The sequence below is a fragment of the Nycticebus coucang genome, chromosome 14 (genome assembly GCF_027406575.1).
Source record: "Nycticebus coucang isolate mNycCou1 chromosome 14, mNycCou1.pri, whole genome shotgun sequence".
NCBI lineage: Eukaryota > Metazoa > Chordata > Mammalia > Primates > Lorisidae > Nycticebus > Nycticebus coucang.
Window position 1 is genome coordinate 46,153,744 of NC_069793.1, and position 15,056 is coordinate 46,168,799.

At 41.6% G+C, this 15,056-nt stretch overlaps 2 protein-coding genes across 6 annotated transcripts in view; one reads left to right on the forward strand and one right to left on the reverse strand.

Annotated features, from left to right (window-relative positions):
• GTF2H1 (general transcription factor IIH subunit 1) overlaps positions 1-4,792 on the reverse strand; it is a 42,694-nt gene extending 37,902 nt beyond the window's left edge. Inside the window, exon 1 of the mRNA XM_053561147.1 lies at positions 4,425-4,792. The gene's annotated coding sequence lies outside the window, so the exon portion shown is untranslated. The remainder of the gene's footprint in view (positions 1-4,424) is intronic.
• Positions 4,793-4,996: 204 nt separating this feature from the next.
• HPS5 (HPS5 biogenesis of lysosomal organelles complex 2 subunit 2) overlaps positions 4,997-15,056 on the forward strand; it is a 54,223-nt gene continuing 44,163 nt past the window's right edge. For 2 of the 5 annotated variants that reach the window (XM_053561561.1, XM_053561564.1), the window contains exons 1-6: positions 5,125-5,233; positions 5,354-5,442; positions 8,122-8,280; positions 12,072-12,182; positions 12,312-12,376; positions 13,105-13,297. In XM_053561561.1, the coding sequence (XP_053417536.1) occupies positions 8,173-8,280; positions 12,072-12,182; positions 12,312-12,376; positions 13,105-13,297 (477 nt within the window). In that variant the 5' untranslated portion in view covers positions 5,125-5,233; positions 5,354-5,442; positions 8,122-8,172. The other 3 variants (XM_053561562.1, XM_053561563.1, XM_053561565.1) reach the window with 3 other exon arrangements.

The window sequence follows — 15,056 nt, forward strand, 5'->3', positions numbered from 1 at the left end:
ATGAAAGAAAGAACAGAAAAACCTTTTTGAGTTGGGAAGGTGAGAAAGAAAAGATGGGTGAAGACAGAAACTGTAATGTGAGACTACATTATACTGATAAACTGCCTTTGAGCGACCCACTTTAAATCAATTAGGAAAAACAACCCCTTACATAACATGTAAAACCATTCATATCAAAATTCACTTGTGGGGGGGCAGTGCCCGTAGTTCAGTGGGTAGGGCGCCGGCCACATACATACAGACTGGCGGGTTTGAACCCGGCCTGGGCCAGCTAAATGACAACTGCAACAACAAAAAAAATAGCTGAGCATTGTGGCGGGTGCCTTTAGTCCCAGTTACTTGGGAGGCTGAGGCACAAGAATCGCGGTAGCCCAAGAGTTTGAGGTTGCTGTGAACTGTGACGCCACAGCACTCTAACTAATGAGAGCGCCATAGTGAAACTGTCTCAAAAAAAAAAAAAAATTCACTTGTGGGGAACCTTAAAAAATAAATCAGAGATAAATTACAGAACATCAGACACAACTAGTCAATTGTCACAACTTTGTTAATCATATAAGGACCAACTTTAGGAGGTTTAACAGATCACTGGGGTTAACCTACAATGGCTTGTGACTTCCAGATTTTTCTTCAGAAGGGTTCATTAAACGTGGCCAACAGTCCCAGTAGAACTCTGTAAGAGCCACAGAATATTTCATGCATCAAATATTGGTGCAAGCATTTAAACATATTGGCCCAACTTAAAAGATTATTTACTTTATGAAGTAATCTGTCATAAGACTTCTTTAAACAGTAAGACACTCTAGTAAAGGCATTAATTCACTTGCAGTTAAAAATTTGCCCAAAGCTAAATGCATATGCCTCGCTCTGAACCTTTACACATTTTCTTCCCTTCCCACAAAGGGCTTTTACTTATCTCTTTCAGTCTACTCTAAGCTTCAAACATGTTATTCTTTTCATAGCTTTTATCACAACTGTAATTAGTTTTTTATGGAATTATTTTCCATAAAAGTATGTGTTCCACAACAAACTGCAAGCTTCATAAGGGAGGGCAGAGGCCCCATGTTTTCTGCAATATAGATAGCATTCAGCAATACACAGAGGATGCCCAAAATGTACACACATTTTAAGAAAGGAAAAAACTGTATTAAAATTGTAATAATATATACTGTAACAAAAGATGAATACAAATCATATTTTACTTCCAGAATTACAAGAGGTGCTCAAAGTGTGTGCATACATAATATATAATGCACAGACAACATCTCTTACAATGTATATACATTTTTTGGCACCTGCTGTAAAGTGTGTGTATACATAATATATAATATATAGATAACATGTCTTATAACAACATATATACATGTTTTTGGCACCCTCTGTAGGTTTTTGGCCCACAGTAAGAGTCCAATAAATATCTGTGACATCATTTAAGATCGCTGTTGTAAAAAGAATACCATCTTGGTAAGATAACCATAAGAAATCTTTGCGTATACCTCCTTGGCTAAACGTAAGGAGCGCTATAGCTCTCAAATCACAGATTGGAATACCATTTCTTACAAAGATTCCAATAACTGGATCTTGCCCTTAGAAATGACTGGAAAAATTTGAAACAGATGAACAGCAATCTTTAAATTACTGCATCTTTACACTTCTATTACCTCTTTTCCAACATACAGATAAATGATGGGAAGACAAAAAGTGCAACATAAGCTCATTACCCTCTAAAATAAGGATTACTAGAGAGAGCTGCTGTATTTGCCAGCATGAATAGATGGGAGATTTGAAATGCTACTTGCCATTAAACAATCTCCAAACGTTTTGACAATAAAGCATTATAGGGAATAAGACTTTATAAGTAAGTAGTGACCAAAACTGTTGTTTTTAAGATATTAAAGAGGAGACTTTACCTCTTTCATGATTACATGAATGGAACTGGAACATATTCTTCTTAGTAAAATATCTCAAGAATGGAAGAAAAAGTATCCAATGTACTCAGCCATACTATGAAACTAATTTATGGCTTTCATATGAAAGCTATAATCCAGTTATAACCTAAGAATATGGGGAAGGGGGAGAGGGGGAGAGAAGGAGGGAAAGGGAGGGAGAGTGGTGGGATCACACCTACAGTGCATCTTACAAAGGTACACGTGAAACTTACTAAATGTAGAATATAAATGTCTTAACACAATAACTAAGAAAATGCCAGGAAGGGGCGGCGCCTGTGGCTCAAGGAGTAGGGCACCGTCCCGGATGGTGGCGGGTTCAAACCCAGCCCTGGCCAAAAAAAACCACAAAAAAAAAAAAAAAAAAGAAAAGGTGAAGAAAATGCCAGGAAGGCTGTTAACCAGTGAGATGAAAATATGTCAAATGGTATTGACCAGTGTATGGTGCCCCATGATTGCATTAATGTACACAGCTATGATTTAATAAAAAAAAGATACTAAAGAGAAGAAATGATGTGGCAATACAGGATGGAGCGTTTTTTCACTTTACAGCAGTGCAGGGAGAGACAGGAGGAAAATGCGACACAGAGAAGCATGATCTAGGAAAATTTTTATCCACTAATAAATACTGCATGCTGACAAGAGTATATTACCAAAACTCAAAGAGTAATCAGTTGGTAATGAAAAGTGGGGAAAGACAAGTATTGGATCAATGCCTGACAATGCCATACTAAAGGCAGAAAGAGAAAGGAAAGGCACAAAGACACCACTAACAGTATACATAATATACAGTATACATAAATATACAGTGGCCAAAATACTACAAAAGTTCGAGGTACACCAGACATTCTGCTAGCAGGGAAAAAAACAGCACAAAGAAGCATGGTATAAGATGAAAAGACATCTGGTACCAGCAGGGAGAAGATACAAGCCTTAAGGGAAGTAACACAGGAAGCATTCACAACTGACTTGCTTCTCTGTTGTTGTTGTTTTTTTTTTTGTTTTTTTTTTTAAAGAGACAGGGCCTCCCTGTGTTGCCCAGGCCAAAGTGCAGTGGCGCCATCTGCAGCCTCCAAAGCCAGGAGTCAGATCATCTTGCCTCCAGCTCCGTCTCCAGAGTAGCAGGGACTAAAGGCGTGCACCACCAGCTCAGCGGATTTTTACATTCATTTTTGTAGAGACAAAGTCTCATTATGTTGCCCAGGCTGGTCTCAAACTCCTGGCCTCAAGAGATCCTTCCCTCTTACCATCTCAAGTGCTTTGGTTTGGTTTTTAAAGAACCTAGTGTTGGCAACTTTGGTTTAATTACTAAAGTCGAGATCAAACTGTGTTCCAAGGACATGCCTCTAAGATAAAGGGAAGGCTGTGTGGGTGGGGCCAAGCCCTCTTGAATTCAGTTCCCTCAAAGCATGCAGCTTTATCTATTATTCCACTCCTTTAAAACGTTTGAAGCTCACAAGTCTGGATATTAGTTTGTATGGAGTCAATACTTAATGCAAAGTGTATTTCAAATAACTCAGTTTTTGTTTTGAGACAGTCTCACGCTTTCTCAGGCTAGAGTGCACTGGAGTCAGCTTAGCTCACAGCAATCTCAGACTTCCTGGCTTCAAGCGATCCACCTGCCTAAGCCTCCCAAGCAGCCTGCACTACAGGTGCCCTTCACAATGCTCAACTAATTTTTTCTATTTTTTGTAGAGATGGGGTCTCAATCTTGCTCAGGCTGGTCTATAACTCCTGAGGCTTAATGGATCCTTCCATCTAGTTCTCTCAGAGTGCTAGGATTGCAGGCATGAGCCACCGCACCAGGCCATCAAATAGCTCAGTTTTTGCGTGTTTTTTTTTTTTTTTTAAACGGAGTCTCCAAATGGACAAAGAGTTTTTATATCTCCTTTCCTCATCCCCAATTAAACGCTAATATGGGTGCTTAAAAGTCAGTAGGACACACCTAGTCAATTTAGCCTTTAAGAACGTTAGAAAATTTATAAAATAATTATGTACTTCGAGGTAGATGGTGTATTTTTCATCATTATACGACAATGAAACTGGGCATGACCAAAACTGGGGACGTACATGTGTCAAGGTTTTTAAGAGACGGAAGCAAATGGACTGCGGACACCAAGGTGAGAGACCTTTTCTCTGACAGGAATCGAGATGTAACAGCATATTTCCTAACGGGAAGGTCTTCTCTGTCCGGGAGAGGCCTTCACTTCCTTCATTCTCATAAGCCAAATCTGATCCTAGCTTTGAGTAAATCTTCGAGTTCCTGCCCTCAATACGAAGGGCAGGCTTCTTTTAGGCAAGTAGATTAGGAGTCGTCTCCTCTCTGCCCTAGGATAAGGGCAAATGAGCCGGCACGCTCAAGCGTTGCGGCGACAACGTCTGCAACGCTGAGAAAAGAGGGAGAATCCATGCCATCCAGCGGCCCCAGGGCCTGTCAGATCCTTACCCGCCCACCGACCCCCATTTTCGGTCTAAACTTACCAGATGAAAACTACAGCTCTGGGCAGGGAATAAGTAACTGGCTTGGGTCGGGTCGAATTCTGCTGCGCTTCTTAGAGCCGCTGCTGAGAAGAGGCTGAAACACAGCGGCCGCAGCAGTCGCTACCGCCTCTGTTACCGGGGGGTCTCGCCTCCATCGCTGGCTGCGAGGAGTCTGAGGGCACGTGACCGGAAGTACCAAGGAGGCCCAGGGGTACACGTGACCCCAGAGCGTGGCCGCCATGACACCTTCCGCTGGTTCCCTCCCTCCCTCCCCCACCGGTTCCCGCCTGTTTATTTTCCTTTCTCCGGCCGCGATCGGTGAAGGGTCCCGGCATCCTGGCTGGCCCATCCATCTGGCCTAGAGCTCCTCCGGTCCCGGTCGATGCTGTGTCTCCAGCCTGCGGCTGCTCTCGAACTCCAGGCCGTAGAGAGCGTAATCGCGACGCGGCCTGAGGGGGAGGGACCACGCGCAAGGAGGGGGCGTAACCGTCACGTGACGAGGAAGTGCCGTTAACAGCGTTGTCCCCGCGTCCCTGGCGCTTCTGGATGACGCAAGCCAAGAAGGGGAGGAGTGGGAGGTGGGAAATGAAGTTCTTGTTCCGCTTTTAGTCCGGGCAAGTGGCAGGGTGCTTATCCTGGTAGTAGTAGGTTTGTTCCACCCTGAGCGGGAGCTGCTGGCTTGGATATGGTGGAGCAGGGCCGGGACCTCCGGGTTGCTGGTCAGTGAGCCTGGCTTTGACAACTTGGTTACTGGGGCTGTTTTCATCAAGAGATCTGAATACAATATTAAAGTCACTGCTGTTAAAAAGGTAGTAATTCTGCTAGACGAGATTTTGTGGGCAGGGACTGTATTTTGTTCATCTTTGTGTCTCCAGCAGTGTTGAATGAATGATTGCATGAATAAGCGAGTCGCCATTTCTTTGTCTTAGGCGGAGAATTGTCCTCTGATTGTAACTTCTTGGATAGAAAGATCCCATTATGAACGTGAGGAAATCTGCTACTTCACCTTCGTTTTTAGGTTCTTATGCCTTTCGCGTCCTTTTCCTTCCATGAATCTAGTGGGGCAAAAGAGAACACCCATTTGCATTTGATTTGTGAGTAGCAAACACTGCTGTTTTGTGTTATCATCAAGTCATGCGGAGAAATGGAAAGATGATTAGATCTAGATTCAGGAGATGTTCATTCTTAGCTCCACTTCTTAGGAGCTGTTAGTTTATTGCTAGGTTGAAGTTCTGACGGACTTCACAGAAGTAACATTTACACTCAGCTTTGCAGAAAGGTAGGGTTTTTTTTTGAAAGGTAGGGTTTTGTTAAATGGGGGAAGATCATATATTAAACCATGAAGGTACTATAAGTTTATAGAATGAAGGAGGAGCAAAGGATGGTTCAATACAGTTGGAGAATAGGGAGAGAGGGTAAAATGGGATTAAATCACAGATTCTATAAGAAATACTGAAGGTTTGTACAGACTTTTTAAAAAAGTATATAATTTAAACTTTTTATTATGGAAAATTTCAAACTTAGGCAAAGTAGACAGTATGATCAAATGAACCCTCATGTATACACAACCCATCTTGAACAGTTATTAACATTTGCTGTTCTTGCTTGTATTAGGCTTGTGAATTTCTAGATACTTTTTATTATATCCATTGCTGCATTTGATATCAGCTTTCAATTTAAGCTCAATTCTATTGCATCTAGGTAATGGCTAGATTTTATTATGTGAAAATTGGGAGGGTGTTAGTTGACTGTGCTCTGTTGAATAAACAGTAACACAGCCACTTTAAAAACACAGCTAATGCCGTATTAGCTTGTAATATGGAAATTTAGTGTACAGATTGAGGAAATTAGGGTTTATATTCTATTCTGGGCTCATCCAACTACATAAGGAGTACTAATGTTCAGTTCTAGGCACCTCATTTTGTGGTAAACTAAAGGGCCTCTGTAGAAGGTTGACAAGAATGGAGAGGAATTTGGAAATTGTCATGTCAGGAATGGTGGCAATGGGGGAATGTAAAATTTTTCGAAGACTTGATAATGCTTTGCAAATACTGAAGGGCTTTTTTTTTTTTTTTTCTTTTTTTTTTTATTGTTGGGGATTCATTGAGGGTACAATAAGCCAGTTACACTGATTGCAATTGTTAGGTAAAGTCCCTCTTGCAATCATGTCTTGTGAAGGGCTTTTTTGAAAGGAGTAAACCTATGCACTCTCAACTGTAGAAGTCATAATTAGGAATAATGGTTAGAGCTCTAAGGGATCAGATTTCAGCCCAGTATTAAAAAAGACCTTGTATCAGTGAGCTCTATGAAGTACTGGAGCGAGCAGTGTCATAAGAGGGAGTGCTTTTCTTTCCATCCCTGAAAATGTCAGGGACCTAGGGCAAAAACAATTTCTGAGATGAACAAATGAGTTTATGGAATTACCTTTGAATCCTCTTCCACTTAGAGAATTCTGGAATTAGTGCTTATGTGGGATCTTAGAGGCTGTATAGATTTAGATAATTGCTGGAGGGGAAGCAGTCATTTCAGAGAGAGTTAACATAAAGGTATAAAGGTGGAGATGGCACCCGGCAACTGTTTTTGAGAACTAATATTACTTATACTGGATTACAGGTGTGAGCCAGTGCCCTGGCCGCTTTTTATTCTTAATTTGGCAAGTAGCAAATGATTGAAGAAAGTTTAACTAATAGATAGAATTTTTAAAATTTTGTATTTCCTTTTTTCTGAAAATTGGTACAATTTGACAAAAATGTGTACTTGAGAGTAGTTGAACAGGTAAGAACTCTTGAGTCAGTTTTCAAAGTACCAACTGGGTATTTGGCATTTGCTATCTTGTATTCTTATCCCTATTCATTCCTATCTAGACTATTTTGTTAAAGCCCTTTGTGCTCAGATGTCCTGCACCTTACTTCTTACTCAGTAGGTGCATTCATTTATTTAACATGCTTATGGATACCCTGTAAGGCTGGAGAGAAAGATACAGAGGCCTATTTCTATTACACACTGTTAAATTATTAGCTAGTAACTGTCAACATTTTTTTTTTTTTGAGACAGAGCCTCAAGCTATCACCCTGGGTAGAGTGCCATGGCTCACAGCAACCTCTGACTCCTGGTCTTAAGTGATTCTCTTGCCTCAGCCTCCCAAGTAGCTGGGACTACAGGTGCCCGCCACAACCTCAGCTATTTTTTGGTTGTAGTTGTCATCGTTGTTTGGCAGGCTTGGGCTGGATTCGAACCCGCCAGCTCAGGTGTATGTGGCTGGCACCTTAGCTGCTTGAGCTACAGGCGCCGAGCCAACTGTTAACATTTTAATAAGAAACTCCTAAAGACAGAAGAAAAGTTTCAAATCAAAGAAATGCAGCAATGGGCTTGCTGTTCTACCTTGACCAGTTTTCTTTTTAAATCCTGCTGTGTCCATTCTGCCTATGCACAATTAGATAATAAGTAGGATAGGATTTGGAGAGCTTTGAGAATGGATTTGATACTCTGGTAATTTTAGAGTCAAGGAATGAATGACGTGGTCTTAGCACACTGTGGCACAAGATGTTACCTATACACGTTTTCTTTCTACCATGGTGCTAAGCACTTGTAGGGTAGGGATTGTGGTCCCTTTCTTGTGTTTCCTTATGTTCCCCATACATTTATTAATGCATGCTAAATGAATGGTGAGCTTCTTACATTTTTGTGCATTTTTCAGGTGAGGAATTCTGTGCCTGTCACTCAAGTTTAGAACTTTCTCAAGTTTAGAATGACTTTTGTGCCAGTGATAGCAGAGTCCTACAGCCATGTTCTTGCGGAGTTTGAGTCTCTGGATCCATTACTGTCAGCCCTGCGGCTGGACTCCAGTCGTCTAAAGGTGAACTTCTTGATCCTTATATCAGTTTCATATTCATATACTCATATTTTTGTGTGCTGTCTGTTACATGTGCCTTTGCCATCGAGTTCCTTATGTTTTGTGGAATCTTGGGAGTTCTTACTTGTCTTAGACATACCTTTATGGAAAAAAGAAAATAAAATTTTTATCTGAGGAGTATAAGCTTCTTTAAATTACCAGGCGCAGGGAGGCATTGGAATGAAATAGCAGTTATGTCATTCTTCCTTGAGCTAAATAATTACTTCTTGGACTCAAGCGATCCTCTTACCTCAGCCTCCCAGGTAACTGGGACTATAGGCGCCCACCACAACACCCAGCTATTTTTTTTTTTTTTTTGCAGTTTTTGGCCGGGGCTGGGTTTGAACCCGCCACCTCCAGCATATGGGGCTGGTGCCCTACTCTTTTGAGCCACAGGTGTCACCCAAAACCCGGCTATTTTTTAGAGACAGGGTCTTGTTCTGGCTTTAAGCCACTTGCGGCACTAGACTGATGCTAAGTAGCCACACACCTTGTAGTTCAACAATGCATAGCCCATTGTTAACCAGTGTTATTTCTGTAAACCAATGAGAATTCCTGACAACATTTGTAATCACCCCCTCTCCTGAAAACTTGAGTTTCTCTTGTTCTCCAGAGCATTCCCCAAGGTAACTTAGAAGTGTGTCCTGGGGTACACTCTTTGACTTTGGCCCAAATCAACTCTCTATATTCATTTTGCCTCAGCTTCTTCCTTTTAGGTCTACACATTACACAGAAGTAGCATTTTCATAGCTCTTTCTTATTTTTTGAACTGGCTTTTGAATTCTTCTTTATCACCTCTGGATACCATGACACTGATTGCTTCATTTTTCCTCCTCAGTAATCTTGCTGGGTTTTCTCTCTGAAAGTAATATATGTAATTGAAAAAAAAGTAGTATAGGATGGCGCCTGTAGCTCAAGCAGCTAAGGCGCCAGCCACATACACCAGAGCTTGCGGGTTCGAATGTGACCTGGGTCTGCCAAACAGCAATGATGACTACAACCAAAACATAGCTCTGTGTTGTGGTGGGCGCCTGTAGTCCCAGCTACTTGGGAAGCTGAGGCAAGAGAATCGCTTAAGCCTAGGAGTTTGAGGTTGCTGTGAACTGTGACGCCACAGCACTCTACTGAGGGTGACAGCTATGACTATGTCTCCAAAAAAAAAGGTAGTATAAATGAGTATAACCTTTAGGGAGTAAGAGAAAATTTCCCCATCACCCTTTGAAGGTTAACTGAAAATCAGCTGATTAATAGAAGAAAAGGCATACAATTTTTTTTTTCTTGAGACAGAGTCTCACTCATCTTGACCCCAGTAGAGTGCTATGGCATCACAGCTCATAGCAACCTCAAACTCTTGGGCTCAAGCGATCCTCTTGCCTCAGTCTCCCAGGTAGTTGGGACTACAGGTGCCCCTCACAACACCCAGCTATTTTTTAGAGACAGGGTCTTGGTCTGGCTGAGGCTGGTCGGAACACATCATCTCAAACAGTCCACCTATTTGGCCTCCCAGAGTGCTGGGATTATAGGCGTGAGCCAACATGCCAGGCCCCCCAATTTTTTAAATGTGCATAGCATAAGAGGATTACCCAATAACTCTGTGTGGAAGCTTATATACTCTTTCATAGGGGAGGGGCAAGATGGGGGATGTTAATAGTTCTGGTGAGTGACAGCGAATCATTAGGGAGAATGCAGAGACATAGTAGGTGGGAGGCAGACTATATGGGAAAGTGAGGAGTGGAGCTTCACAGAAACAATCTGTCTTATACAGATAAAGTCTCCCAGGTAATCTCTTGGAGCTGGCCTCAGAGGAAGAGATGTAAAGTCTGTATGGGCATGGCAATGACTCCCAGTCTCCTCTGTGATTGACCTTTCCTGATTATTTGATGAGATCCTTAGGAAGGGGATGTAAGACAATTGCATTTCCTTTGGAAGGACGCTTTCTTGGTCAAATAAGGAAATTTCACAGAGTCCTCCCTGTGCTTGTAGGGAGGGGTAAACAAGACAAGGTTAGAGGAACTTTGATTTTGAGGCAGCTTCTAAGGCCTCTCAGCATGTCAAAGCACCATATTTTGGAGGATCAGTTTCTGAGCCTGGCAACTCCATTACATTTTGAATAACATGAACTGCGGTTGTTACAGCAACTATTCCAAAGCAGGAAATTTGATGTAACTTCTGATACAGAGAGCAAAGCAAAAGTTAGCTCTGTGGGAAGAACTAAATACATCTATTCCTCAAATTGTGAGTTCTTTTGAGTAAACCCAGAAATGACATGGTGAAGAACCATGTCATAACCAATTCCAAAATAATTTCATTCTTTCATTTTGCTACCATTGAAAGTACCTTTCTGGCCTCTGAAGAAAGGAAGAATAGGAAGTGAGAGGCAAAGTAATATGAGCAGCAATTGTGAGGATTGGCTGGGCACGGTGGCTCTTGTCTGTAATCTGGGAGGCTGAGGCTGAGGCAGGTGGATTACTTGAGTTCAGGAGTTTGAGACAAGCCTGAGCCAGAGTGAGGCACTGTCTCTAAAAATAGCCAGGTGTTGTGGCAGACGCCTGTAGCCCCAGCTACTCAGGGGGCTAGGCAAGAGGATCACTACACTTGATCTTAGCCAAAAGGCCGAGAAGCGATTGGCAAGAGGATCACTTTAGCCCAAGAATTTGAGGTTGCTGTGAGCTATGATGCTACGGCACTCTACCCAGGGTGACAAAATGAGCCTTTGTTTCAAAAAAAATTGTGAGGGTTGATATCAGCTAGAAATTTTTTCAGCTGCAAGTTAAATTACTGTGTGACTTGCTATTAGGGGCTCAAGCAATAAAAATGGTTTATAATCACATTGGAGGTTAGTGTTTCTGGGTTTAGTGTAGTGGCCCCATGATATTATGTATTGTGGAAGATACAGGTTCTCCATCTTTCCTGTTCTACCGTCATCTATATGTTGGCTTTTCATTGAGTAGGCAGTATATATCCTATCTCCAGTCTTACTATTATCACCATAAGCAAGAAAGGGGGCTTTCTTTTCTTCAGGCTTTCCCTGTTTGGGGGAAGGTAAAGCTTCCTGAGAAGCCCCCAGCAAACTTATCAGTTGGGATTGAGTTACATGACTACAGTTGGCTGCAGGGGAAACAGAGAATGTGGATGTTTAGGTTTTACAAGTTCTTTGGTAGAAAGCAGTAAAGTTGAAGAGGATTGGGAATCTCTTTGTTATCTGCTAACTTGCCACAGGGTATTAGGCACAGCATGACCACTGCTTTCTCTGGTGGAAGAGGAAAGAAATCAGCAGGAGGCGGAGGGTGTGGGGAGACATGACCGTGACCTGTACCCATGCCCTCTTCAGTCTCACTTGCTGTCAGAGCTGTGGGTGTTTTGTGATGATTATACAGATCGAAGCAATTTAAATGTTTGAAGTGGTTGCTTTATCTCCTAGTAACTTACCTGGGCTTCCTCCATTATGGTCTGTATTGGAATGACCTAGCCAAATTACACAAAATATAAATGGTCTAACAAGTGGCATTTGTCAAGAGAAAATTACTCATTTGCACAATCGAGCCTATTTAGTCTTTTTGAGATTCTTAAAAGTTTAAAAAGAAAATGTTCTTCATCAGTATTTTCAATTATTCTAGAATTGAAGTGTAAGTGCCATTATGGATAGAGTGAGGGGAAGAAGCTGATGCATAAATCCTCAGCCTTTATTTTGGAAGATAGTCCATTTGTTTAAATTGCTGTGATTATTTCATACTTGTCTCTTCACATGTTTTTAGTGCACAAGCATAGCTGTGTCTCGGAAATGGTTGGCTTTGGGCAGTTCGGGAGGAGGACTCCATCTCATTCAGAAAGAAGGCTGGAAGCACAGGCTTTTTCTTTCACACAGGGTAAGATTAAGGGCAGCGTGTCATGCCATTTGGAGTCTCGTAAATGTGGATTTATCTAATATAGACAACCATGTGGAATAAAAGATTATAAAACTTGAGATTAACAAGATATTTTTCCTTGTGCTCTAGGAAGGTGCAATTTCTCAGGTTGCCTGTTGTTTACATGATGATGATTATGTTGCTGTAGCTACCAGGTGAGAAGTTGTTTTAAAAACTCTGTTTTCTTCCAAATGTGTTTTATTTTTTTATTTTTTTGCTGTTGCCAACTGTTTATTCACGACCTGAACAGGTGGTTAAGTGGACATGCAGCACACTCAGGCCCACAGCCGACTGACCAGCATATCCCAAAGACCAGGGGTGCATAAACCCAGGTCCTGTACTGTCCATACCCGGTTGAGGGTGTTGTGCTGATTGTCCCAAGTGCCCTAGGCAATGGCCAGCTCAAGGCTGTATGACCTAACCTCTAGCCTGTGGGGGTGTGTGACAGAAGGTGAGAAGCTGTTTTAAAAACTCTGTTTTCTTCCAAATGTGTTTTAAATGACAAGTATGATTAGTAGGGTGACCAACCATCTTCCTTTGCCTTGGATTGTCCCATTTTTAGCACAGAAACCCCTCATTAGCTAACAAACCAGGATAGGTGGTTGGTCATCTGAGTCTTTGTGGAAAATGCTAATTTGAGGTAACAAGATTTCAAAGGCCTTAAAAGGGAAAGGGAACAGAAATAATTTAGAACATTTAACTTCTGCTATTATGCTGGTTTGATGACTAAGGCAAGGAAATAAATACCTTGACTTTTACTTCTTCTTTTCTAAAGAATAAGATTTCTTATATATGTCTATATATTTAACTTGTTGATACTGTGATGCAATTGTCCCTTTTTTACCATTGCTAAAAATTTACTTCTGTAACTCAATTCTTGCAGTCAAGGTCTTGTAGTTGTTTGGGAATTAAATCAAGAGCGTCGCGGGAAACCAGAACAAATTTATGTGTCTTCAGAACATAAAGGCCGAAGAGTTACAGCTCTCTGTTGGGACACAGCTATTCTTAGAGTCTTTGTAGGTGATCATGTGGGGAAAGTTTCTGCTATCAAACTCAACACTTCTAAACAAGCAAAGGTGAGAATTAGATTAGTTCTTTGTGTACGTGGTTTTGTCTTACAGAACTTTCAATTAAAGGATGATGTGATTCCACATACTGCATTTCTTCCGGGACTGATCAAGAGCCCAGATTTAGAGACTTTAATCAGACGTGTTTGTATGTGGTACATATGGTAGAGTATTTTAGTCTGATACTGTTGCAGAATGGCTTCTGTGAGTTGACTTCACTAATCTACACATTATCTGATGCAGTACTCCCTAATTCAACTGCATGGCTTGTTTAAACAAACCGTTCTTTAATAGAGGCTATTAAGAAGGAAAAGTCATCTGTTTGTTAGTTGTGTGAATAAAATGCAAACATAGAAATGGCACCAAGCCCAGGGTCCTATTCTTCTGGTCCCTGTGTAGAAGAAACTTGTGGGTCTAAGAATGTTTCAGGATGAAGAGAAACTTAACTGTGAATGCAATCTTAATGGCACCCCCTGGCTTGTGCTCTGCTGTGCAGGTCTTCAGGCTTCTTTCCCCAATTATTATTGGAGAGAAGGGTTGAGACTCAAGTTACTCTCACAGAATACTTCAGTCTGTCACTGAGACACAGCAAACCAGCTTTTCACTGTCCTGTCTCCAAGGCCCTAATATCTGAAGTGTGAGATTTATCTCTTCCTAGCGTATTTCTGTGTAGGCTCCTGGCACAAAAGAAGAGATCTATCTATTATTGGCTAAATTCCTTTTTGTTTTTAAGAGACAGGGTCTCTCTCCGTCACCCTGGTTGGGGTGGCAGTGGCCCAATCATAGTTCATTATGACCTTTAACTACTGAGCTCAGTGATCCTCCTGCTTCAGACTCCGGAGTAGCTAGAGGTGGAGATGCACACCACCATGCCTGGCTGATGTTTAAATTTTCTGTGGAGATGTGGTCTTGCTATGTTGCTCAGGCTGGTCTTGAACGCCTGGCCTCAGGTGATCCTTGTGCCTTGGCTTCCGAAAGTGCTGGAATTACAGGTATGAGTCATTGAACTTGGCCCTAGATTACTTCATTAAAATGAGCACATCAGAATATTATTCTGGTTTGACCATCATGACCTATCAAATTGTTATTTTATTCATAATTATATTTGATCTAAAATACAGTTGAAGCCCTACACATGGTATAGACTTAATCTGCCTTTTATTTTTTAAGGGAGAAGATACTATCCTATAGGTGAAAAATGCTCTCAAATATTCTAAAATTTGCTTTATCTTTATCATTCCAACCTCTATGGTTAGATAACCACAAACAGAACTTTAAGAATTCTCCTCTGCAATTATATACCAGATTATTTCACAGACCTCTTATTTTATTTTATTTATTTTGAAACAGAGTCTCACTATGTTGCCCTCAGTGGAGTGCCATGGCATCACAGTTTGTGGGCAACCTCATACTCCTGGGCTTAAGCAATTCTCTTGCCTCAGCCTCCCAAGTAGCTGGGACTGCAGGCACCTGCCATAGCGCCTGGCGGCTATTTTTTGGTTGTAGTTGTCATTATTGTTTAGTAGGCCCAGGCCAGGCTCAAACCCATCAGCCTTGGTGTATGTGGCTGGCGCCCTACTCACTGAGCTATGGGCACCAAGCCTATTTCACAAAACTTTTAAATGAGTAAAACTTTGATATCTTTACAAGCAGATTTAATTTTGGCCTATTTAAAAATTTTCTTTTGTTGGCTTAGTGCCAGTAGCTCAAGCTGTTTGGGTGCCAGCCACATATACTGGAACTGTGGGGTTTGAATCCAGTCCAGGCC